The sequence below is a fragment of the Falco cherrug genome, chromosome 14 (genome assembly GCF_023634085.1).
Source record: "Falco cherrug isolate bFalChe1 chromosome 14, bFalChe1.pri, whole genome shotgun sequence".
In the NCBI taxonomy this organism is placed as follows: domain Eukaryota; kingdom Metazoa; phylum Chordata; class Aves; order Falconiformes; family Falconidae; genus Falco; species Falco cherrug.
Genome location: NC_073710.1, coordinates 15,824,978 through 15,851,519, shown reverse-complemented (window position 1 = coordinate 15,851,519; position 26,542 = coordinate 15,824,978). Strand labels below are relative to the sequence as shown.

At 39.0% G+C, this 26,542-nt stretch overlaps 1 protein-coding gene across 1 annotated transcript in view; it reads left to right on the top strand.

The window, feature by feature from the left end:
• The window catches only part of ADAMTS18 (ADAM metallopeptidase with thrombospondin type 1 motif 18), a 79,799-nt gene that overhangs the window by 1,276 nt on the left and 51,981 nt on the right, over nucleotides 1-26,542 (top strand). The window contains exon 3 of the mRNA XM_005432349.4: nucleotides 1,140-1,456. Coding sequence (XP_005432406.2) covers nucleotides 1,140-1,456 — 317 coding nt within the window. The remainder of the gene's footprint in view (nucleotides 1-1,139; nucleotides 1,457-26,542) is intronic.

The window sequence follows — 26,542 nt, the reverse complement described above, 5'->3', positions numbered from 1 at the left end:
TATTGTTTCCACTGTCTAAGGAAAAACAACCTATCACTGGTTATGTTTTTGGCTTAACGTGTGACCAATAAAGTCTGTCCAGGCAAAGAGATTGATAGTTTTTGCAACATCTGTTACAACACAAGGAGTGGGTTTTCTTCTTTAGCGGTGGTGTTTCAATTTAGGAAGATAAATGAATTCTTTTACTGTCAAATACATAGACATCTTTAAGTATTCATAAAGCAATACAGCTCAAACACTAAATGGGGCTGGGAAGCAGTTTATTCAGCATAATTACTCATGTAACCAGGAATAGGTGCAAAGTTACTACCTCAGCAAATGGTAAAATTCAGACCCAGCTTCCAGGATACAAGTAATCCCTGTATGGGTTGATCAACAGCAATGGTTATATACTTTAAGCTAGGCACCTGCTTATACAACCAGCTGAATTGTGGCCTGAATCTTTTTCCTTTCTTAGGTGGTTATGAGTAGATCTTGGCCTTCTCACAAATAGTTTCGTAATTTTTCACATACTTTGTCCAAAACAGTAAACTTCTTTGACATGCAATTAGCAATGGCTGACAAAAGGTTATTAGGTAGGATGTAATCTCTTTCTGCTGAAGGTCAGTTACAATTTGAAACCCGGTCTAATCAAGTCACTACAAAGAGATGAGGTCTCACTCAGTTAAGGCATTAATAAATTAATCCTTTAATCCATTTGAGCAAGTGGTACAGTTCTACAAAGTCTCAGTCATGGTTACCCCTACAGTGATGTAATATTTGCTGATTCTTAGGGAAGCAAAAAAAACCTCTCAGAGTGGCCTTCACATTTGACAGCAATTAATACAGGGGGAGGGGAAAAATCTACAGATCTGCTGGTGATGACAAATGTCTTCAGAAGAGCGATTGTGGGAATGTTCGCAGCTATGCTAGTTAGTCTGTACCTCTCAGTGGGGCAGAAAGGAAACAAACACAGTTTGAGAGCCTGTGTGACTTACAGGGGTAAGACTATACACACATAGCCTGCGGAGCTTTCAGGCCATTCCCTGAATGAGGAAATTGTTCCTGCCATAGTGAAAGCCTGATGCTTACCATGTTAGAATGATGCTTACCTTATTTGTTGGATACAAGAGCTGATGGCTAACTTTTTATCGTTACAGATTATGTATTTGTGACACCTGTCAAAGTGGATTCCAGTGGATCGTACATTTCACATGATGTTTTGCACAGTACTAGGAGAAAGAGATCAACTCAGAGTTCAAAGAGTTCCTTGCACTACAAATTTTCAGCATTTGGACAGGAACTTCACTTAGAACTTAAACCTTCGACCATTTTAAGCAACAGTTTTATTGTCCAGGTACTCGGGAAAGAAGGAGTCTCAAATTCTCAGGAACATGAAATTGAGCAGTGTTTCTACCAGGGATTTATAAGGAATGATAGCACCTCTTCAGTAGCAATATCTACATGTGTAGGCTTGGTAAGTGTTTCTTTAAAAAAAATCAGCATTGAAAATACTTTCATACATGGAATAGTAGCTGAAGGTATGCAATTCATACAATATCCAGGATACATAATCGTATGATATTCACCATTTGGTGATTATCGTAATGCTGCTAGTTACTGTAGCATTTAGCAGAAGAGGTTTAGTTATAGCCAATGAGCTGCATCATGCACTTTTATTTTTCTTATCACAGTCTTTCAAGGAAAGAACCCAAGAAGACTGTCTGGTAGTCCTAGTAATTATCCCATAGCAATTTTCATTTGTTATAGTTCGTGATAGTTTCTACATTTTTTGCTTGCTTTTAAGGAAATTCTCTTCCTGCCTTTGTGTATTACTATGAATAAAGAAAAAATAAATCAATCCATAAGCTTGTGAGAATAAAATATTATACCCAGGTTTGTCAACTGCTTTAAGAAAGGGTGAATTTCCTAGCTCAGCAGGAGTTATGAACCAATTTCCCTTTGTTTCCTTTGACAATTCCAGTTTTATTTGGGTTTGTAATTCTTGATTAGTTGATCTCTTATGGATGTGTTAAATGTTATAGTTGCATTTTTTCCCTTTATGGCTGTCATCCAAGTTCATGAAAAAAATTATTACTCACAAATGGTTTTTTTCAATATACATTTGATAGTGCTTATTGCCAGCAGAGAAGTCTTTACTGATGTAATTCAGAAGAATCATCTACAGAATTAATAGTTATTGATGTTTCTTTAGGCTTAAGCCCTTGCACAGCAATCTTCTGTGGATGTAGATTAAGGCTGTGACATTTACATGTTAGGTATATGAAGCTATCTGTATGCTTTGTGGTTGACTAAGGTCCAGAGGATATGTTGGGTCACCCTCTAGAAATCTGTTTTGCAAAGGCACTTGTCCATAAGGGCTATTAAACTGTGTGACAGGACCAAAAAAGGAGTACTTGAGACACCCAGTGTTTCCTTTGAAATTATAATCAGTGACTTGAGAAGACTGTTCATTAGGGAGAGCTGCTGAATACTGATAACTAGTTGAAGTAGTCTGGATTATATTTTGAATGGTCTACTTGTTTTCTCAGCAAGTTAGAGGAATTAGTATTTTATAGTTCATTTGAACAGTTGCAAATGTGACTTTGGAGCAGGTGCCATGAAATGAAGCTTGCTTTTGTTTTTTGAGCTGTGTTTGTAGTGATGAATTGTTAGTATCAGGTGTGCTTAGTTGTTGCTGTGGATGCTTGATTTTCACAACTGCTAGCTTTTACCATATTCATTCAGAACAAAAACTGTTTTCACTTGTTGCAGTGCTTGTCTTTTCCTCTAAGAGAAGTGCTCTATCTACACACAGCAGTTACAGTTTGGGTGATCTCCCCCATTTGGTCCCGTTTTGTTTTTTAACATGCTTTATGAGCTAAGTGAAGTTGGGCTTGTTAAGTCTTGTCTGGAGAAGGAAGGTTCAAGTCTGCCTCAGGTCACAGAGAAACAATGTGGTGATCTTAACTGAGACTGAAATGGATCTTTTACCACTGTCTCGACATAGAGATTGTTATGACTGGTAAGCTTCACTTAGAAAAGATCCAGAAACTGATCAAAAGAGAGTAAGTATTGTGGCATGAACAAATTAATTATGGCAGTACTTAGATTATCACCAATTAGAATCTCTGTCTTCCTTTAAGCAGTTCCAAGGTTCAATAGATTTCACTTTAATTTGTTATTTTAAACTGATAAATGAAGTAAACTTTTACTTATAATTATCTCCTGCGGAGTAGGTATCACAAATAAAGTATAATTGTTCCTTTCTCTGTATCCATTTATTACTTTCCGTGCACCTAATGAAGCCCAGGCAAGTTATCAATAGGATTCTTAGTCTTTGAGTTTGCAAGGCTGCCTTCTTAAAAGTGTGTCGTCAGCTGTCTGTAATGACAACTATGTCATTTTTTACTGTGATCCAAATTCAGTAATCATATGTTAAGTCTGGACGCTCTGCTCTGACCAAGAGAACCTTGTGAATAGCTTCTATATCCTCTTTGCACCAACTACTTTTGTCACTTGGTTGCCCTTCTTTCCTATTTGCTTTGTTCACTGCAATTAAACTGAAAGTGGTGTTTCTTCTATATGGTTGGTAGCACTAATCTTTCCATTGTTCCTTTCATTAGCAATAGCTTCTCTACAATAAAACTGCAGTGACCCATTCTTTCAAGCCTGGAACACCACAATGTGATTTGGAAGCAATTGCATTTCAATAGACTACAGGGACTCTTTGATCTAATTTTTTGGATGACCTAGAGTATTCAGTCATTCAGCTGTCTGTTATCTGCCATTGCCTGCAGAGTAGACTTTTGAGAGAGTCTGTATGAAATGGTTTGTTAGGCAGGATGACCTTAACTTAACACTGGAAAGGAGCAAGAATTTGTTGCTTTGGTATAGATCTATTAAGAGATGTGTGTATCTTACTCACGTTTTAATAGCTTGGTTGACAGTAAGGCCCCACATTTTTGTGCTGATTTGTTGATTTGAGACCCAATGTTTCCATCAGTCAACACAATTTTCTTGATGTGTCAGAAGGCAAAACTGGATCTATGCTCTTTATCTGAATAAGTACTCTAATTATATTAATATTTTAGGAGAATGTATAAGTTTGCTATGAGTACTGTCTCTTGCCTTTTCATCATCCAAGTGTTTAGGTACTTTGATTTTTGACAGGAAACTTGCTTTCTTCTGTCTTCTGCTCTCTCCTGCTTCAGTCAGCATCCTTTACTTGCTCTGGAGCATGTTAGGCAGCAACAAAGTGTGATTTATTTTTTTTTTTAATGAAATTAACTTCTATCTTCTATGCATGAAATCTTGTTTAGATCTTCCTAAGTGTCTGTTTCACTATCAGGCATTGAGTAATAGCATCAAACTTACTGACAGAGTATGACAGATTTATTAAAATTCAGGTTTACATTGTACATCACACAATGTGCTCAGACTTGCAAAAATTCTCAAAAGACGGATATACTTTGTACATCAATGGCTCAATGAGTTCATTTATGTTTATAAATACAAATTAGTTTCTCTCTCTGGCATCATCTTAGTGTGGCCCAAATAGAAATTAATGCAAAATTTTCAAGTCCTTTCTCCACTCATATATTCATTATTACTTTTAATAGAACTCTTCTGTTACTCCAGCATGCCTTCTTGGAGTTTCCTTCAATCCCTTGTGCTCTCCCAACTGATATATGTGGCCCACTGGTTTGTCTTGCTGCTTCGTCCTCTGCTTGCATTCTCCAAATCAAGCTGTTAATTCTTCCCAAATTCATTTTTTCCCCCAAAACTCCTGACTTGAGCTGATTCTTATTCTAATTATATGTTTTTACTACTACTATTATTTAGTAATATGTTCTTACTTATAATTGCCTTTAGCTATCTAATTGGGAGGGAGACTATGCCAAATCCACAGAATGTTGGGTTTTTTAAGTTTTTCTGAAGGAGGTGGTGCTGGCCACTGTTAGAGTAAGAAATTGTTTTCAGGACTTAGCATGGTCATATCTGTTTTCCTACCTCATTCCTTTTGCCCATTCTTATCCACATGTTGTGCTATGTCATCTTCATTAAAACCGGATGATCTATTATAGGTTCACCATCTTTAACTCCACTTTCATGATGACATTGTCTCTAAAAGCCTTACTGCTTGCTGTCTTCCTTGTCTGTGTATAAACTGTGTGTTGCCTCTCTTTATATGCTAGTTTTTGTCTCTTTTCTGTCTCCTTATGTTATGTCTATGTATACATAATCACTCTTGTATAAAGTGAGGTGTTTGCAGTCACACAGTAAATCAGGGTAAAATACAAGAGAACCCCAGAGTTCTCAGTAGTCCAGCTGTGTTTTAGAGACATTCTTAAAAGTAATTTATAACTGTGCATTTAGGAGAGGTCACATTCCCCTTGTGAACAAGAACTCTCACTTACAAAGTCAAACAAGTTCACAGTATAGTCCAATACACAACGTAGAAAATAGTGAACATAATGAATGAGTAATCTATTATATAGGATTTGTGGGGGTGTTGTTGCTGTTTTATGGAGGAGACAGGTGAGGGCATATAGTAAGTGCAAAACATGTGCCCGGAGGAAAGAAACAGACATACAACAGAAAGAAACTCGTTCTACCATTACATCACAGAGGATACATGCATGTGTATTTTGGGTCAGAGAGAAAATGAGTACAGTTCAGTGGAACAGTTCAGGTCCTTTAAAACTACATGATACACAGTTTTATTGTTCAGGCCAAATTTAGCCCTAAACAACACACTACATGGAGGCCTGAGAGGCTGCACCTGCTTACGCTAGAAGTGGATGCGGGCCATTCTCTCCCTTGTATTTATGTATCTCAATTAAAAGAGTGGAGTCAGCTTCATGTACTAGCTAGTGCCCTCCTTTGTTTTTGGTAAGATGTGATTGAATCTTTCATTATAAGGGGCCTCTTTCTCTTGTCTCAAGTTCTGTTATGTTTGTTAGTGTCTAGTCAAGGGAAGAGAAAGAAGAGAGAAGGATGAATCATGTTACACTCACTGAGCTGTCAGAGGAGTCTACAACTGGAAAAAGGGTTAGATGCAGCACTGAGAGATAAACAGGAGATGCATTAATTCAATGGAAGTTGTGTGTGCATGTCTGAGGGCAGGACTTTGTGCTCAAAGTATCAAAGAAGCCACAAAATTAAAGCTTCTTAATGCAGTCTGGCCACCAAAGAGGCAGGCAGGCTAGGCAATTCATATACCCATTCTTTGTAGTCATTTAATTGCACCCTGTATTAGCATTAAGTTCATGCTAACAACAGCCTCTTATTCCTAGAGCTCACACTTTAAGTCCAATTAAATATGTTAAGACAAATCCCAAGGTTCTTATGCAGACAAACTCCCATCAAAATCAGTAAGCCAGACTGCTGGTAAAAGTACAAAATAATTGCCGTTTGCAATGAGGTTCCTTTAGAAACCTACAGCTGTAAAAATAGGACAAGATTTGGCCCACTGGGGCCCTGAAGAAAAACTAAGTATAGAACTGGTGATTTGACTTATTCTCAAAACTATTTTTGGTCTGCCCACAAGCCAATATACAAATTCTACATCTTCTGCCATTATACCAGCACAACATGAACAGCATCTGGTGTATGAGTTCTTTGACTTTCTTTATATTCGCACACCATTACATCTCCATTCTTTATAAAACACAAACTGTGTTTTACAAGTTCATAATTTTTTCCACTGTTTTGATGGACATTTTGCCATAATATGGTAACGATGAAAATAAAACGAAAATACAGGAAAATGAGGTGACAATCAGGAAAAGCCATATTCTTGAAGATATTTTGAATTCTAGTAGACAGATACAAGACACTGTTTCTAGTCTCTGCATTGAATTGACTGTTGATGAATTGTGTGATTAGATTATTGATTGCCCTTCTCCATATCTGTCTGATAAGTTTTATGTTTTACTCCAACTTTAGCTCTGCAAGACATAGACAGTTTTATCCCAGGCATTTTGACCCTACTGATTCCTGAATGGGTGAGAAATGGAGTTGAAGAGGATTAATGATGGAGAAATAATCTGCTTCTGCAGACAGGAAAAGTAATAGAGGTTGCATTTCCTCCAGTTTTTATATTGAAAAATTGAAAACCTGGAACATACGTGGAGGAATTACTACGTGACCGAGAGCACTTCGGCTCCATCAGCCTGACCACAGTGGGCTGTGGATGCCAAACAGCTTACAAGAGTGCCCACAGGAGCTGGTCCTCTCAGTCATTTTCCCCTGTTCCGTTCCTGCTTAGCTGGCAGGAAGAGCATGGAAATTGTTTGCTTGTCTATTTCAAACCAGACTTCAGGCTCTTGCGAGCACCGCTGCTTGCACCCATAAAGTAGTTCCAGAAGCAGAGAGCCATCCATTTGTACATAGATCTGCAGGTCATCCTGGCCTTTCTTGTTAAGCAGCAGTGTTATCATGGTTTCTAAAGGAATTAGTGGACTCCCTCTATACTTGAAACATCAGCACTTTTCTTGCTGTAGCAAAGTCTTTCCATAAAGCTTAGTTCCCACACTTCCCCTACTCCGTAAGAGAGAAGCTTATAGTCAGATGCCTTCGTAAGGGTCAGGAGAGAATGACCTGTCTGCACAGACTTGACCTCTTCATAACAGGATGCCTTTGATGTAAATGAGGATTTTTATTTTAAGCGCCACTATTTTCATTTGGACTGTACCATCTCTGCTGCCGAGATGCAACATAGTCTCTTTTGCACAGCTGTGAACTGCTGAACGTCTGAAGTATTTCTCTTTCTAGAGGCAGATTCTAATAACTAATAGCAGCTTTTAGTCGCTAATAATTAACCTAGACAAGATTTTCTTTCTGTCATTTTCCTCTTCTTTCTCCACTTCAGAGGTGTTTGAAGAAGATACTAGGTTTGCAGACCAGGAGTGTAAAGGCTTTTATTTACCCAAAACACAATGACAGTCTGTGAAACTAGTTCAAATCCAACTCAAGCAGCCCACTCCTAGAGCTCTGTACCTGACACATAGCTGTAGAGTGGAAATCACATGAGTGTCTTGGCTGTGCCCTGGCCCTGCTGCACAGTCCACTTAATTTGAGCAAACAGTGGTATCAGAACTGTTCTTAAACTGTTTTGGTTGTTTTTTTCCCTCCAAGCTTACTCCCTCCTTAGCCTCTCTGCAAAACCAGTGCTCTGATTATAAATGACAGCTGTGTGATTTGCACACTTGTACTTGGTTGGGAACTTTGTTTCAACAAAGGCTGCCCAGTTACAACTGGTCTGAATCATCACTGGGAGTTTGTTACCAGCTCTCTAAGTCCCTCAGTCATTTTGGCACCTACTGTTTTTGTGTGTCACAGCTGTGTTTAAGTCTACAAGATATTTAAGATGATAATGTTTTCTAATTTGCAACTGTTTAGGGAAGGGTTTGTGTTTCTGATGCACGGCATGTCCCATACTCTTCGAAAGAGATGGTAGATTGATCACTGGGACTGCTGTCCAGTACTGCCAACAGTGAGAAAAGGGTGGAGGTCTGAAGACTGTTTTCAGTCAACTGTCTGTGGTTTTGAAATTTGCCATCCATGGATGGAGGCAAGATAAAAGCTGGGACCATGCTAGACAAAGCCATCAAGAGCTGTGATGCCAATAATGTATTAGTCAATTCTCTAAGACAGTTTTAGAGCTATCTGTATCTGATTTCATTCCCTCCTGAGCATCAGTAATGTTGTTGGCTAATAGATATATAGCTGTCTAGGGATTTCCTAGAAAATACCTGCTTTCATTTTTTGGAAGCTGCAATGTCAAGTGATAACCCAATAGCAGCCCTACCCCCACTAAAGTCAGCAGCCTTTTCGGTCATCAGAATTGTTCCCTCTGACTTGACTCCTGACCAAATACAAAAGCTGTTAGCTCTATGTGCCTCACTTTGTAATGGCCTTCTCACAGTGAGCTGGCAGGACAGGGGTTAAACTTAGTTATCGCTGCAGTGAGAGGTAGCAGTGGAGCTACAGTGAATTTTATCAGCTGAAACTTGGACTTCGATATCTTTTTTTCTAAAACCCAGTGATTTGGTGTTAGGAAGGCTCTGAATAGTCCTTAAATGGTATCTGAATTGAACTTTAATGGATAATTACATTACAAACAAGGTTTTCCTCTGTCTTTTTGATCATGTCACTGGGAGCAGAAATGTTGGTTCTTTCTTGCCTTTTCTTATCCTGTTTTAATCCCAGTTCTGTTGCTGCAGGTCTACCATAAATTACAGTATGCTAAAGGAATTTCCCATTGATTTGCTCTGACAGTGATTTGACCAGCTATGTGAATAGCTGATGGAAGCAGAACTTATCCTTGGTTCAGACAGTACAGCATTGACTAAAGCTTCAAGGTAAACATTTACGGAAGAAACCTGAAATCATAATGCCTTGCAGCTCAGCACAATTTACAAACATGTATTAATTAAGCATCAGTAGTGGCTTTACTGTGTGTTAGATGAGAACAGCATCCTGGCTTATAATAGGCTGACATCGGTAACCTTTTACTGTTTATCATGCTTGGAAGTCACTAAGAATGAGGGTGAAGAAATGTCAAATAATCAGGTCATATGCAAGTGAATGAGTCTTGATGGTTGAAGCTCAGTACCGTGGGAACCATTATTGTCCAGAGTAATTTCTGGAACATGCAAGTTAATTTCTTTTTTACAATGTTAGTTCATAAGCTAGGGAAATCTGCAAACAAGTTGTGTAGTCAGATGAAAGCCTTTTCCTGAATCTTGTGTATGGCTGCCCAGCTAGTTCCTGCCAAAAAATAGCAAAAGTAAAAAGTTTGATGACAAAGATAATAGGTCTTGAAGTTATTCTTGCTGGAATAACAAGGCCCAGCACAAACTTGCTTAACAGAAGAGGAAGCTGAGGCAATAAAGTGATATTTACTTGCACAGACAATAGGGCATTGCCTTTTCACTCTTCTGTGGCATTACCATTTCTAGCTGCTTCACTATGTACACAGCGCACTCATGGCTTTATTCTTTGAGGACTGGATTCTTGCTGTTCACAGTGGGATCACTTGAATACTTGTGCCTGCCTGCCTAATATATGTTAATTGAAGGACTTTTGTGTCTCAACATCTTTATTAATATTAATGATATGAGATTTTTAATGGACCTATGCAAAATATGCTTGACCTAGCTTGAGCCCTCACTTTTGTTTTTATACTCTGCAGCACAGTGTGACTTCCAACTAATTTAAGAATGTAATACTATATTCTGTGGCAGAATACACAAAATAATGAAACGTAGATTACTCTTCAGAGCTGCAGTTTCTGTGCCATGAGATATAGAATTTATATAACACCAGAATATAATTAGGTTTTTTAAATCTTGAAATTAAAAACAGATTTGCTTTTTCTTTATGCAAATTATTGCACTTCAGTAAAAAGAGTGAGCATTTTAAAATAATTCTATCTTGAGCAGGCTTGTCTTATGCCACACGCGTTCTTTTTTTAGGAAGAAGTCATCAAAACAGTTAAGTCTATTAGGCTAGACTAAACCTCAAGAAATATTTCAAGTCAATATTGTAATTGAGGTGTAAGCTGGTCATGGTAAGGGATAGGTGTAAGTGCTGTGACACAGTATTGGAGAAGAAAGACTAAACGCTTCTAAAAATCTGGCTACCCAGTTTCATTTCCTGCTAACACTTGACAAAAGTCATGCTATTTGTTTTGTTGAATACAAGTATAAATTAGATGTTTAAATACCAATCTTGGGCTAGGGCTGAGGTGAATTTTTTGCAGCCCACTGTGAATGATTACAGTAGGGCCAAGTAAAATGCTTCTGTCACTTTTGCACTTTTTTTGCTACTTTGTCTAACAAAGGATCATTTGTTATATTCTGCTCTATGTTACATTGTTTGCAATAGATGGCTGTGAAATCACTGTAGAGACCAGCCTACTACAGCAGTATCTCCAGCCTCCAGTAGGTTTTCCCGGTTTGCTGGCTTCTCTTCATGCTACAAACCACGCTGAAGGCCATATGGGTATTTTTTTTTCCCACTCCCAGCATCATGTACTGATGATCAGATAGTTATCTTGCCTCTAGCGGCAAAAGCTTGAGCAAAGGGGTGGAAAAAGGACAATTTGCAGGCTGAGACTGAAGTGAGCAGCTGATGTCTACTGATTTGTGCAGCACAATATCTTCCACTCTCATTAACAGGTATTTGCTGATTCATGGGCTTCATCTAAAGCTCGTAGTGAATAAAAAGTTTTATGCTGGCTGCTTTAGATCAGAAACTGGCCTCAGGAGCCTTTTCTTCCTCCCTGCATCATCTTGGCCTTTGAGTCAAGAGGCACACCATTTCTTTGGGAAACATTACTCCAATTACTATGTCGTTTAGAAAGACATTTTGCAAATGGAGAGTACCACTGGCTCGTCAAGAAACTGAAGCATGTCTGCTGCTACTGGCAGGCCCCAAAACACATCTTGTAAGTAATCCAAGGTGGTGCTGTATAATCAAATTTCACTGAATCAGAAGTGAGGTGGAAGAAAACAGCCTACTTGAAGGGCAAAGAAACCCATCTGCAGACTGACCCTATGCTGTTCTTATGGACCACTTGGACTAGTAACAGCCAGGAGTGAAATGAGGCAGGAGTTCAGGCAGTTTCCCAGAGAACCAGCTGCTGCTACTACTGCTAGAAAACACACTGAAGTGCTTGGCATCTGGTGCCTGCAGCTGCCAGATACATTTCGGTGTACTAATGCCAACTGTTTTCATTCTGCTGTGCTGCCAGAGTATTATGACAATGAAGGAGTGAGTGAAGCAAGATGGCCATCAAAAAATGTGAGGTCAAGAGTAAATGTAAAGAGGTTACTTGGCCTAATCCCAATCAAGTCCTGATTAAGTCAAGTCTGATATTGGGAGTAAAAGAAGAAAGTAGCTTTTGAGGCTTGTTTCCCTTGTTAGACAGGAGATGGACTTCACAGTTTTTGATCTACAAAAATTTGTAAGGATATTATCACTTGTTATCCTGGGGACACCTGTAGGAGGCAAGACCTCGTTCATCATCTGCTCTTGGTAGGAGAGCTGAATAATTGCAGAGCGGAGAACATGTAGTCTGTTACATAGAAATAGTTAATTGAGTCCTCTGATTTCTGTGATTCCTCTGCTTACCAGAGAGTCCTGGGTGGTCATTTTAACTGCCTGAAGCACAGTGTGTCCTGCAGGTCTCACTTAATGAAGACCATGCATGAACCCAAATACCGGGTGGGAGCTGTGACAGAACAGCATACAGTTGGTGCCATGTGCATTGAACATCAGACTAATGGTATGGTGAGAAAGGCTTGCTTTCTCCATCAGCCTGTGTGACAGATGAAATACCAATGGCAAGACAATCTGGATCAGTAGCTGAATCGGAAAGAGAGGCTGATGCATAGGCAGTTGAGGCTGGGAACAAAAATGTGCCAGACTTTGGTTTGGCCCATGAATATTGCACTGGTTCTATTCACAGGTTCTCAACTTTTGGGTGCCATGAGCAGTTTATTTTTGTTGTAATTTTCCAAGTGTTTCTTGAAAACTAGCTTTCTGGTGCACAGAATAGCACCACAACACTAAATTAGTTAAAGTAGCTTGAGGGCTGAGGGAATAGTATATTTTTTGTTGTTGTTGTGGCTGTTCACATTATGTATTTAATCATTTTAAGATTAGTGTTTGGGAAAGTCAGGAAGATGCCATAATGTGAGAAACAAAATGGAAATGTTGTTCACCCAGAATGAAGGTCTGTCTTCTGCAAACTGGCATTTGTGCATAGCAAAGGTTACTCTACCTCCACACCCCACTGCTCTGTTGGGTGGTTGTGGTTTAACAGAAGATGTAGAGCATTCCCCCATGGGGCTGTGTTTCCTGCTTACTGTCAGCCTGCTCTGAATGGTGCCCATGTGCTCCAAGCTACCTCCATGGGTCTGCCACATACCCTTAATGAAAACTTAGCCTCTAGACCTGACTTTTTGCATTTTACTTGCCAATGAAAAGGAAGATAAATTTATATATACATACATATCTATACCAATGCACTGAACTGGTACCAGTCCTCTAATCTTGATTTTACAAAGGACAGTGCAAGTCAGTGTCCATTGTCTGTGAAATATTAATATATTTGTATTTCTATAAAGTTGCATAAGGCAATGCTCTTTACAGTTGTTGTCTCTTCTGCCATTCAAAACTATATTATGCGCTAGCAAAATAGTAATTATCATTTAAATTAACACCTTCATGTTTCTTCCAGGAAGGGACTTAAATTTTAAATTTTAAAGAGAAGGTTGAAGTGATTTGTCTCTTATTTTTATAGTAAGTGGATGGATGTAGGGTTATGGCAAAAAAATGTTAATGTAGAGGATGTATATCAGTCTTGCATGACTTCTGTCATTGTATGTTAGTATATGTTAAAGGAATTAGTCACTAGAAGTCTATAAATTATCTTATAAAATTTATTTACTCTTTTAAAAAATCAAATTCATTTCGGATAGGTGAGATTTGGAGAATTAGTACAAATAACATGAAAAACTACGGAAGTTCCATGTCCTATTCTCATCCTTTTGAGGGGTTCAGTGGAAGTGTGTAAAGAGAAGCTCTGGACAGGGGTGATTAAATGTGGAATCTTGTGCTGAAACTATTCCAACAGGATGGGGAGTGTAGTTTAAAAGCTCTCTTATCTTACCAGCATTCTTGTGCGTGCTAGCTTTCCACAGCAAGATGTTTGATTGATTCATAGCAACTGATGGGCAGTTTAAAATTACAAAGCTTTCAATTTCTTTGTTCCTGATAGTTAAAGAGGGTGGGCATTTCCTGATTATACGGTATACATTGAAAATATTTAAGTTCCCTATGGTGCTATTTGTGACTAATTTACTTCCACAGCACATTAACACTGCTGGTTTTATGCTGTGGGAGTGTATAGTGTAACACGCTGTGAAGAGAGGAAATGTTTCACAACAAGAGGTCCTTCTGGCTTTTCCTTTCTTTACATTACCACCTGGAAAGAAGAAAAGGTGGAGTAAATGACTGATGATCCAGATGGATTGCATAGCTATGACACATTTAGCTGGGCAAGTTCACACTGAGAAGTGGCAGGATTGCACTTTAACTCCTGGAAGCGTATATAATCTTATGTAGGAAGATGTGTAGGCACAAAAAGAGCTTGCCTACCTTCATGCCAGTAGTCTTTTGGCAGGCAGTGCCCCTTTAGTGGCCACTGAGCAGCCAGATTGTTTCGTGGAAAAGTCAGGGATACACGAATGTGAGGGATAGGGGCTTGAGGACAGGGTCTAGCAGAGAAGTTAGAATCTGAGAATGATAAATCAGTGGCTCTGTGAGTGACATGGAGCTTCAGAAAGACTCGGAGTGGGAGGACCATGTTTTTCACTTTTCATGTTCGCTTTTCTAATCCTTGCCTATGAAAATAGAAAAATTATCTCTTGTATATGGGAGCTGGTGTGGTTTGATGCGCTACTTATTTGACTCATTGAGCACTTCTCAGCACACAAAGGGTATCCTGATTTCTAAGTAAGGGCTTATGATGCTACAGCAGCTAAGCTGTGCAGCACTTATTAAAGGAATGTGTCTTTGAACTCGGGTTATGCCTGGAGTCCACAGAGAGCAGCCACTGGCTGCAGTGTGGCATGGAGCAAACTCACGTCTCGTGTTCTGTGGTGTCAGGATGCAGCAGAGCGCACACTCAGGCCCTGGGACTAGGAACTACCTATGAGACTGAAGTGTCTGTAACTCACACATTTTCCTGATGTCCCAGAGCCTCTGTGACCCTGACAGCACATTCCTCTTGGGGCTTTTTTCTTAACCTATGCTTAACCTGACCTTTGCTTAACCTACTGCTCAGTAGATTCATTGCAGAAAGTAGGTCAGGCTGCTTAGGAAATTTTGTCTCCTAAATCTCCTGCTACTTTTTTTTTTTATTATCCTTTTATAACTGCAGTGTGATGGGCAGCCAACAAATTCCATGTAATTGTATCTTCCTTGACTTTACTGCATTTTTATTTCAATGAGAAGGCCTATAGTGTTTAACATAATGGCAGCATCTGTGGTGATAAATTTCTAGATTTCTTGAACCAATTTAATATAAATACTATCTCATAGAAGAAAATGTTGCTTTCAGGCACAACCTTCCCTTTGTCACTTTATCTTTCCTATTTCCTGGGATCTCAGAGATCATCACAGTGTTACTTAGGTTTTTGGTGCTCCACCAAATACATTTTGAGAGCTTAGTATGTAAGGTAGTGCACTGAAAACACTCTACTGTACAAATGCTTTCATGAAGAAAGGCTATTAACTTTATTGAAAATCACAGCAAATGGTGCTTGCTGACCCAGCAAAGCTCTCCCTTCTTGCATCAGTTCCTGGGGGACTCTGTTGAAATGGGAACCTTTATGTCCTCTCCTCAGCTGCTGCTTTGTCCTCTGTTCTTATTTCTGATTCTCAGAGGTGTGTAATACAACTGACTTCTTCAGTGAAAAGATGTAAGAGACTGCTCCCACACCATCTTTCATACTTTTCTTAAGACTCTTTCCTGCTAAAGTGTCACATGATTGACAGGCTTATACTAAAGTCTCCTTTTGCAAAATGAGTGTAACCTTTCATGACCAGTTTAGTTCTGCAGGCCTACTCAGTAAGTACAAGTCAAACATGGATCTGAATACTTGGAAAATGTTGTGTCCACATACTGGTTTAGACTTCTACGTTGTACCTTGACCCTGTCAGTAGACAGGATGTCAGGAGATGTAAATTGATTTATTGGGTTGAATAATGGATTTACTGTACTTATGCTGAAAATCTGGACCAATATTAAGATAGTATTACTGTTTCCGCTTTAAGACAGTCATGGCATAGTGCTTTATTTCATACCAGATCGGGACCTTTTTGTGGTAGTTTTTGCATGTCATCACAGGGTTTTTTACTACAGAGATTTCTGTAGTTAGAAAATTGTACTGAAAATTACTTCTCATCAAACTTTCATTTATAATAGTACTAAAAACTTTTCCAGTCTGGGACAAATCCACCCAAATTTCCTGCTTTTAATTTCAGTACAGTTACGTACTGAACACTAGCAGAGCAGTTATAGCATGCTCACCTTTGTGCATCATTCCCTTAAAATAGAAACATAGGCCAACTTGTGGGAGAGACGAGTGTGAATGAATGTGCAGTTTTAAAGCAGGGCAAGGATTAATGCAGTATGTCTGAGCACTGCTGATTGGTAGCATTTGGCTACAAGTAGGAAAGCAAAGAGTCTTTGGACCTGTGTTATATTTGGCAATATAATATTCTGAAGGAAGGTTTCATGGCTTTAAATGCTACCAACAAATATGAGGCTTTTTCATGACATGCAATATAGACGTAAGTTACTACATTAATCTTAGCAAATAACTAACTTATTCAAATGCCCATTTTTAACTAAGATCTGGATGCTAAGGATGTTTGTATAGTTTGTATGGTTATCTAAATGTTACATCGAGTTGCTGTTGTACAGGTTTCTTAAAGTTCTGAAAAACTGAGAAAAGGATGAGGTCTTGTTTTAACTGAGTGAATCTTTGCGACGCTGCTGCCCTGTGCTTCAGGTTTAATAGTATGAATTACATTCCATGTTTTACTGAATTGCCATTTCCTGGAAAAAAAAAATGTGGTTCAGACACACCTAGGCTGCTGTCCTGTTTAGAAGAGGCAATTACAGCAAAAGAGAAGATGAAATTTATTTCCTCCTCCCCCTTTCACAGTGATGCCAAGTAGCTATGCTTTATAGGCATGTAAAAACCAGAAAGCATTATAGCAAGGGAATTCCTAGTTATGAGCAAACTTACCAACCTTCTCAGACTCCAGTAAACATGACTGCATATTTCTGGGTCACATACCATGTAGCATAGTTGTTCCTATGATGTGCCAAGGGACAGATAATGGGCAGAGACCTGTTTGCGGAATGTGTCTTTGAACAGGGCACTTTCTGGCATGGATCCCTGCCAGGTGGCACATACCTAGCTATCTTGCCACCTTCTGTGCGTAGTGCAACTGGTCACCTGATTGCAGCTCAAGCTACTGAGTGACATCCTGAAGGCCAGGCTGCAGCTTATAGTGAGGAAGATAGAGGCATTTGAATAGAACAGCCCAACTAGGATCAAATGTGAGCCTTCACAAGTCTCTCTTGAGCATTTAATGGGTTAATTACAAAATCCTGCTTATAAAACTGAGAAACAAGGCACAGAGAAGCTGACTTGCTGAAGAACCGGGAGTTTAATCCAGATAACCCAGACGCCAGCTTGACAATCTTACTCTTGGGCCATCTTTACTTCTTGTTTTCCATTCCCTTAAAGGCCTAAGCTCTTTTGTTCACCTCCCTTTCTCCTTCCCACATAGATATTTCAACATATGTATATGTCTGTGTATGTGGAATATCAGCAAAGCTGATACTTTGCTCCCTACAGAGTTCCTTGTGACCACTCTCTCATGTAACTAATCCATAGCAATGTATACTGCAACAAGGAAAATTAAAAGGTTGGGAACCACTGACCTAACTTCTTAGTAAGCAATACAGCTGGCAATCAGATGTAACCTGAGCTCCTCGTTATTGGAGCTGCCTGAGCTATTCATAGCAAAGTAAAATTGCTATGGGAATTGAGCTGGATTTATTTTGTTTGAATGCAAATTATCCCAGGTCAGACAGGCTCAGATCTTCTGCCCCCTTCAAATTCATTTGCATCAGCTCTGCCAGGGTGAAGCTGGAGGATCTTTGCTGGGGAAAAGTGGGTATGGATAGTGAACTGCCACTGCCTAGACCATTTGCTCTGGGGCTTTGATGCAGTCCATGTAAGTGACTCTGAAGCCAAGACCTCTGATCAGAGTGAAGGGTCTACCATCGGCTAGCCCTATGTGGTGTCCAAGTGCATTAGGTAAGTCACTCTCTCTCATGGCTGCAACTTCATCAGGGTATCTTGTAAGGAACAGGAGTCTTTCGCACTTATCTGCCGCTCTCACTCATGATTCTGAAAGGTCCAGCTGCCAAAGTCCCATCATCACAGGACAAGCTGTTTTCACTAAAAAAACACCAGAAGTTTGATAAAAGGTAAAAAACTTCTATAAAACTCATTTGAAAATGGTTCAAGAAATCAGAAAGAAAATAAAACACCAAAGTCTTTTGGCATTATTTTAAAAAAAAATCTCAATTTATAGTGTTGTTTCCTGCAAGGCCTGATTCATGACTTTTAATGTTTGGAGTTGTGTGTCTGATAGGGAGGAATGTTCCTGATCAGAAACACTCAAGCAAGCATCTGTTAATGCTAAGTACCTATGGAAAAGAATTTCCAAGTACTGATTTTAGTTATCTATCATCAGTTCTCTTTTTTTTTTTTAAGCTGTTCATTTTCTGTGTCACTACGCCTTAATCTTCCTGGGTTTGCCCTTATCACAACTATAGGAGCAGAAGATTCATTAAGGAGGCATGTACTTTCCCCACAATATTAGTACATCTGAATTTCATCCACATAAAATCAATTAGCTGTACACAAATGAGGAGGAGAATCTTGCCAGAACGTTTTCATTGCACCTAATCCTTTGAGCAGCATGAATAATTCATAGGAAATCATCCTTAGGGTGAAATTCTGCCCTGTCCAAAGGTCTGTTAAAGATCTAGGCATCCTGAAGTCACATTTCAGAGATTTAAGAGGAACATAAATGGTGCTTTTGTTTTGTGCTGTTACACAGAACGAGAGAACAGAGAGGGCTGCGTTTTCTACGCTTCAAAATTGCCAAAAAGGTTCACCTCTTCTCACGCTTTAAGGATTCTCTTAAACCATGCACTCGGTTACATGGGATGCTAGATTAGGGGACTAACTAAGCTACCTTCTGAAGTCACTTGTTCTGTTATTCTTGGTGTACCATAAGTAACTAATCAACTGGAAGACAGGAAAAGTGAAGCATAGATGCATTCATAAAACAACCCTGCAGTTTCCTGTTTACTTTGCGATGGATTTCAGAACTGTCATAAGTAATAAAGTATCATGATTTTATCTTACAGTTGCAGGGATTTGCTTAAACAGGCCATACCCAAGTGCTTGTACAGTTACCAAGCTTAAATTCAAGCTGTTGGTTTTAGCTAATTGCTTTCCAGAACCATTATAGCAAGCCAAAGAGCCATATTGATGAAATCATTAATGAAGTGATCTTGAGTGCAACTTGGTTGACTTTGGGCACTTAAATATTATTAGTGTATGGTTAGTGTCATAATGCTGTAAGTTTACATTAGTGTTTTTCTTCTGTTCATTTATCATACCTACTTCTGTTAAAAAAAAACCCAAACCCAAACAAACAAACAAAAAAACCCATGAAAAATGAGGGTGCTCACGTACTGACAAGCAAGTATTTAATCTGTGGCAAAGCAATCAAATTTGTGTTGGTTCTAGCATATCTCATTACCCTGCTATAAATACCAATCTAATACATTTAAATACCAGTGTGACTGGTTCATTTACCTTAACTGGAGGAACAAATAAGAAAATTTCCTTATTTACCATATGTTGACAGAGGGTTGCATAAAGATGTTTTAAACAAGTTCAGTCAACTGCAGAAATACAAAGGCACTATTCAGAGATAACACTGTCTTTGTTCATATAGGAATAATTAAAGACATGTAATTTTGTTACCTTGTTTTAATAATTGCTGAATGTTCTGCATAGCACTTCTTTTGAGTAACTAAACAGAGTAGTCTTTCATGACTAACTCAGACAGGCAATTTAAACATCGTACTCTCCTTCTGTCAGATCCTCAGATAATAAAATGCTATATTGTTACAAACTCTTTAACATTTTACATTTGCAAGAAATCTATCTTATGTTAGAAAATGGAAGAAATTGAGTTATTTTTGTGAGTCACTTAGAATCTAAAGAAAAATGTGATCTGCTGTACAATTCTCAAGTCAGAATAGGCAACAATTAGTGATGCTAATGCTTCTTTCACAATAAAAATATTTTAGTGTGTATAAAGGCCATTAACTTAACCTAAACATTTGCTGTGGTACAAAGCCAGATATTCCAATCTGGTGAAAATCAGTAAAGATCTGCTGAGGTTACTCTCATCAGCCAAGGACCCAGTCCAATAAAACATCACGTTTGTACTTCCCTGACTCCAGGGTAGTCGTCAGTAACTGCCCACATACAGACTTGATACTTTTCTGAAGAATGGGTGAATTTGTTTGGCAAACATAAAAGCTAGGGAAAAGTTTAGTTAACTTAAATTCTTTCTTTCATTTAGTGTGTTTGCATGCCTTTGTGCTGCCTGGTTTGGGATAGGATCAAAAATGAACATGCTCTGAGTTTTACTCGTGGGATTTCTGACTTCAATAATACATGTGTATTATTGGAAGCCTCATGAGAGTCCATTCTCACTAGTTTCCCAGAACATTTTCTTTCCCAAATTGGTATAAATGCACTCTGGAAATGCTTGCAGAGACAATGTTCAGCTCAGTGGGAGCTCCTGGGTGCTTAACACTCTTTAAAAGTCAGTAATTTATTTAACGACATGGGTATGGATTTAGGGTCCAGCCTTGTCACTTTTTGCTGGAGAATCATGGGTCGTACCCCTGTCACTGTGTCTCAGAAGCTTGTTTCATTTACCCAGTGCTTCAGCAACGTGGGCACATCTGTGTGAAGTGCCCTTCTGAGTGGGACAAAAATAGCTTCTGGAGGTAAAACACACCTTAGCTCTGTTAGCTGCTGCTGTCCCGTTTGCAGTTACCACCCAGAAAAGGAGCTCTAGGTCATAGCGAAGAGGGAATGAACTTTAATTACCATGATTTACTGCCATTGGTTTGGCTGTTTGCTCATGATGCTTCCCAAGGGTAAAGATATCTTTCACCTCAGCAACACTTTCTGCAATTTGGCTCCTTCTTTCTGCTTTGCCAGATATGTTGCTTGTCATTTTTTCTACCTAATTTCACATCTTAATTTGCTCATTTTGATTATATTTTCCAGAGCATTGACATTTTGACCCTAACCTGAGAGGTGCTCAATAACCCATCTCTCAAAAAGTCAGTTAGTGATAACAGGTATGTACAATTCCAGGTCAGGCTGGGCTGTTCAGCTGGCTATAATTCTTGGAAGCAGTTTTTCTTATGACTGTAGTAAGGTTATAGTCTCACGTATTTTTCAGACTACCAGCTTAACCCATCTCAAGAGGTGAGTCTACTTCATTACAGATTCTCTAAAGAAACAATAATTTATTTAAACTGCTTGCATGATGCAGGATTGCTTTGGACAACCTTGTACTAGTATTGGTTGAATATCCTTGCTCTGGAGGAAAGAGGAAGCCATATGATGAATGTTGGCAAACTTACCAGGACTTTATTCTACCTGGGTTTCCTTAGCATGTGTGAGAAAACTATGTCTCTACCCCGTTTTCAAGGCTTGACCCAAACCCCATTCTGAACAGCTGGCACTTTTCCTGCTGTCTTGACCAGATTTTGTGTCAGGCTGCTGGTGTATGCAGAGGGGACTGCCATCTCCACATGATGTTCTCTCAGTATGCATTTGAAATAGGGCTGAAATCAGTCGCTGTTCTCCAAGCTGCTGGTCATGAACTAAATGCTCCAAAATACCATGTAGAGACACATAAATGTTACACTGTGCCTGAGCTAATAACCTGGTCTCTTAGCAGCTACATTGTTTCTAGTTTGAGCTGGCTTGCCACCAGCTGCCCTGGAGTATGTGCAGAATGAACGGAGGGCTGAGCGCAGACTGAAGGTCATGAGGTCATTTCTGTACTTCATGATGGAACTATCATCATCAGCTTATAAAACCTGAGGGAAGGGCCTCATCTCCCCATCAGTCTGTGGTGGAGTCTGAGTGGAGGTACAGGAGTTATGGGGAGACCTTTCCCTTCTTCTAGCACATGGTGCAGCACGTTGGCATTTGAAAATTGACATCTGCCTGATTCTAAAGGCCAGTCTGGGCCCAAAGGCAATTTCTGGCTGTTGTCAGCTGGTTCTAAGTTGTGTGAATAACTTTATGTTCTCTGGATCTCTATCGTACCCTCTTTCTGCTTCTAGGATACTCATTATTCCAGTATGGGAAACAATCTGGTAGACAAACCCACAGGTTGGACACCAGAGCTAGGGGAGTCTCTCCTCCAGCAAGGGAATTCTTCGGTGGCAGAGATGGGTCTGTTGTATTTCCTTTGTGGTGCAATGTGCCAGAGACTTAGCAGAGCATCGGGGCAGAAAATAAGAGTTTGACTTTGATTAAAATGAACTGTAGCTAAGATAATTTCATTAATTTTCTCTACAAAGTGAACAAGAAAAGACTCCAATATGCTGTGGCGTGAGATGGTCCCAACAATATTGTGATGTGAGTACTAGATATAGAGACATCTTTGCCCTCAGATAATTTTAAATAACCAGCAACCGTAGTTCTTAGGCCATCTGTTCTTCTTATTCTTTATATTTCAAGGAAGTTCTTAATTTATATTTCTATTTGTTTTAAGTAGAACTAAAAACTGTACTTTATGTCTCTGTACTTTACGTGCTGTAACTCTTGTTAAGATGTGTTTGAATCAATGATTTGTGTTTTTTAGAAGCTGGACAGTTGGGAAATAACAGAAGTCTTGGATCAATGTACACTGAAGTCTGTGGAAAGCTTTATGCCAATTTCAGTTGGCCTTTTGTCAAGTCTTTTAAAACTGCATGAATTTTTGGAACTATTTTAATGGGTGTGAAACAACGTTTAACTCTTCCTTTTGAAAGATTTTTCATCTTGAGTACATACACACCGACCTAATGGTATAGACTTCATTGATTTATTTGGCCATTGTTTTAGCTGCTCTCGGTTAGAGGCACAGTTGTTTTTTAACACCTAATTTTATGTGCATGCTCATAACACTGAGTAAAGCATTCTGGGTATAAGTAGTATTCCTTAGACCATACATGCAAACTTTTTAGCACTTTATTTAGTTGAGATATTCCTGTCTTAGTACAAACTGTGATTTAACTTTGTGTCAGTCAGTATTACGTAGTTACGTTTAGCAGAGACATTGCAGTTCATTTATTCATGCTTTAATTCTCAGTTTAATTTCATTATGCTTCTTACCTCATTATTTGCATCTGGTTTATGGAACTCCTGCAACTTTAATATGTTTATGGCCAAGCTGTTGCTTTCATTTAATTAGCATGTAACGAAAATGCCTTATATGCAGAGAACCCACAGCCATGAGGGTCTTCTAGCTCAGAGCAAGGGTTTGTCTGCTACCTGAGAACTTAGCTTTGTTCAACTATAGGCAAGGAACGTAAGTTTTGAAAATCCTTTGCTCACTGTCACTGCTGTGTTTTTTATTGAGGGTCTGTTTTTTGGAGATGCTGAAGCCTCAAAATGAATTGGGTTTACAGGCTGGTAATCTGCCAGAGGCTTTGCTCAGAGTCTAACACAGGAGGAGACAAATGGGAGCAGCCTTTGTGCTGTTCCAGTAAGAGGGCAGTGAGACCTGTTAGAAACAGATATGTTAGCATGTGACTCTCAAAACTGTGCTATGTGGGTCTAAAATCAGTGGAAGATTTACCTGGGTTTGTATAGCTAAGATGAACTTTCAGTGTTTTGAAGAATTCTTCTTATTTTTCAGCTTATAATCTAACTTCAATGTAAAAAAATCTTGAATCAGGTATTTTATTATCCTTTCCCTTGTCCAAATTTGATTTTGCAATTCTTCCTCCTTTTGAAACACACCAAGAAAACAGAACAAGTGCCTTACCTTGGTGATAACACCCTGATACTGAGGAATTTCACAAAGACGTAATGGATCTGAAAATTCCTTTAGCCCAGAGCTAAGCAAACATTTCCCAACAAATAACAAGTGGTAGGAATGTTGCCTTCTCATCTCTCCTCAACTTTTCTGCAAACAAACTGCAAGTTCCTCTAATTTATTGATTCGGAATTATTTGCTAACCACACAGATCAACGTATGTCTTTCTGTTTACTTTCCAGTGGCATGGAATATCCCTTACAGAAGGAAAGCAAATGTGTTGTGAGGAAAGAACAAGAGAACAGCAAATTCCAACTGAGCAATCTCTTGGGTTTTCCTTCCCACCATATTCTCACAATTACTGCTGTTATTAGTTATAGCCACAGTGGGAGAAAGAGGGAATAGAGAGGAGTCCCTGGCCTTTTTCATGCTGTGTTGTCTAGACTTGGTAAAAACGTTAGATTTTGTCATCCTGCTTCCTCTCATGGTGTTATAATTGTGGAGAATCTGAAATAAAAGTGGAGTTTTGACCTATCTGACCCTCTCTTTGATGGGTCCCAAACCCATCAAAGTTAATGGAAAGATACTGAGTTCTGATTCAAGGAAAACCACATGTATACTTAAAGTTATGCTGTAATAGGGAACCTAATGCATGAATTTCCATGACAGTTTTGACAGTATGTGTTCATCTACTGAAGTATTGGAGCTGGATAAACACAGTGCACCTAATTTACAATTAGAAAAATGTTTCATGTATTTGCAGAAAAAATTCCCAGAACCCTTTTTTTTACAAAAATAAAAACCCAACCCACCACCCTGAAACTTAGAGTGCCCATGGGTACACACTAGCCAAAATCTGGCCTTCAAGAAACTGGGATTCTTTGGCAGCTTAAAGTTAGAAAAGATGATTCTGTGCTGGTATCCTACCTCTGTGCTCTGGCATTTCTCAGCTGTTATATTTTCCAGCCAGCATGACCATAGCCATAGGCCATTTTGCTTTACCTAAGGCTAAAATTAAAGAACCTGCAAGAAAAGCCTCTGGCAGTTATTGCCCAATTGCCCCCTTTGCAGTGATCCGGAGCATCTCTGTCAGAAGCCAGGTCAGCATACTCAACGTTACTTTGGAATTGCCAGACAGATTATTTTAATATGAGGTTTTGAAACGATCCCATACCTGGAAGAAATAGAAAATGGTCTGTGATTGAGTGAGTGTTCAGACTGCTCCGTGGCACTTTCCCTTTCTTCTTGACAACTTCATAAAACTCGATGTTATCAAAACAAAAGTATCTTTCATTTACACAACATTTTTCAATTTGGAGGATGTGTCTGATGTAAAACCCAAAGGAAAGGAGTCTTATGGGAGATTTAGAGTAATTTCTACTGGGAAAAAAGTGAATGCATTTGTAAGGCACGCAAGTCAGCTACAGGCTATGTAAAGGTGCAGCAATATACATGCAGCGCAGGGCCCAGAGTTCAGTTTACTCTCGGCCCCCCCACCCCCTGATTCTCAATCCACCCTTACAATGTTAAATATAGAAATTACATTGGGGGCTGAAACTTGGTGTACATCAGGGACAGTGTCTTACAGGAAAATGTAGAAAACCCTTTGTTCCATATGGTTTGAATCATTGACAAAATGAATCCTACAGGAATAATTTCTAGAAGCCTTTAAAATGGGGAAATAAAAACCAGATTCACTACATTTCTGTTTTCCAACTGAAAAAAAAAATCATTTAGCAGTGCCCAATTATCAGTGCACTCTAGCAGATAAAAATTGCCTCTCGGAACCACTTTTAAATTGTGTGATGACACACATCATAAAGATTTAAAATATTAGTCTTCTTCCCTACAGGAAAGTACTTTGTCATGACCAAATGCGATCTGACATTTGAAATATGCCAACTTATTGCAGTGAACAGCCAAGTTAAATTCTTGTCAATTATTTAAAGCCTGTCTCTTATTGACAGAGGCAATTTTAACCTTCATTTAGAATGTTAAGAAGATCATAGGCTGATATCGAATTATGAATTCATGTTGAAGAAAAGAGAGGAGGCAAACTTAATCAGAATGTCGTATATGTTTGTTTTCACATTATTTTGCAGGAGACAAGTAGACCCTCATAGTTCATAATATGGAATCTCTTCTATTGTCAAAATTCAGGTCACCATTTGATTTTGCAAGCACTATTATTAGGCCCCTGTGAAAGTTGCTTGTACTGGGGAGTACTGCGAAGCCACCTTTGATTTGGAAAGGCAGAAGTGAATTTCCATGAAAAGGGCATAGTGTATGACTATAGGCTGTTAAGAACCTGTATATCTCTGATAAATCTTTTCAGCTGGAATAGACTTAAAGTCAATTTTAGCATTAACTTGGTAAGTGGTTAAAGCTGTGAAGATTTCATATATAACTTTCTATTTTGACTTGCTTTTCATTTTCTGTTGACTTTTCCTCATGGGAAACAATTTTGAAAGTGCAGAAAATTCCACAAATCCTCAAGAAATACAATGCTTACATTAGGCATTCAAACTGGTCTCCTTCTGATACCCTTGGCATTCAGGTCCTAGGAGGTTAGTCTAAAGAAAAGCATCCATTTCAGGAGGGAATAGGTGTTACATGTCTAATATGTGCATTTTCAAAGAATACTTTTTGAGGAAGGAGGTGGAATCATAATCTGGGAGGACTTAAGATGTCGGGCAAGATGGTTTGCAATTGACATTTGTTTGTCTGCACATATTTTTCTGAAGCATAAGAGATATGTAGTCCTCGTGGGATGTCAGTTTTGGCAGGAGCGTGTTGGCACATGGTAGAGCCTCAC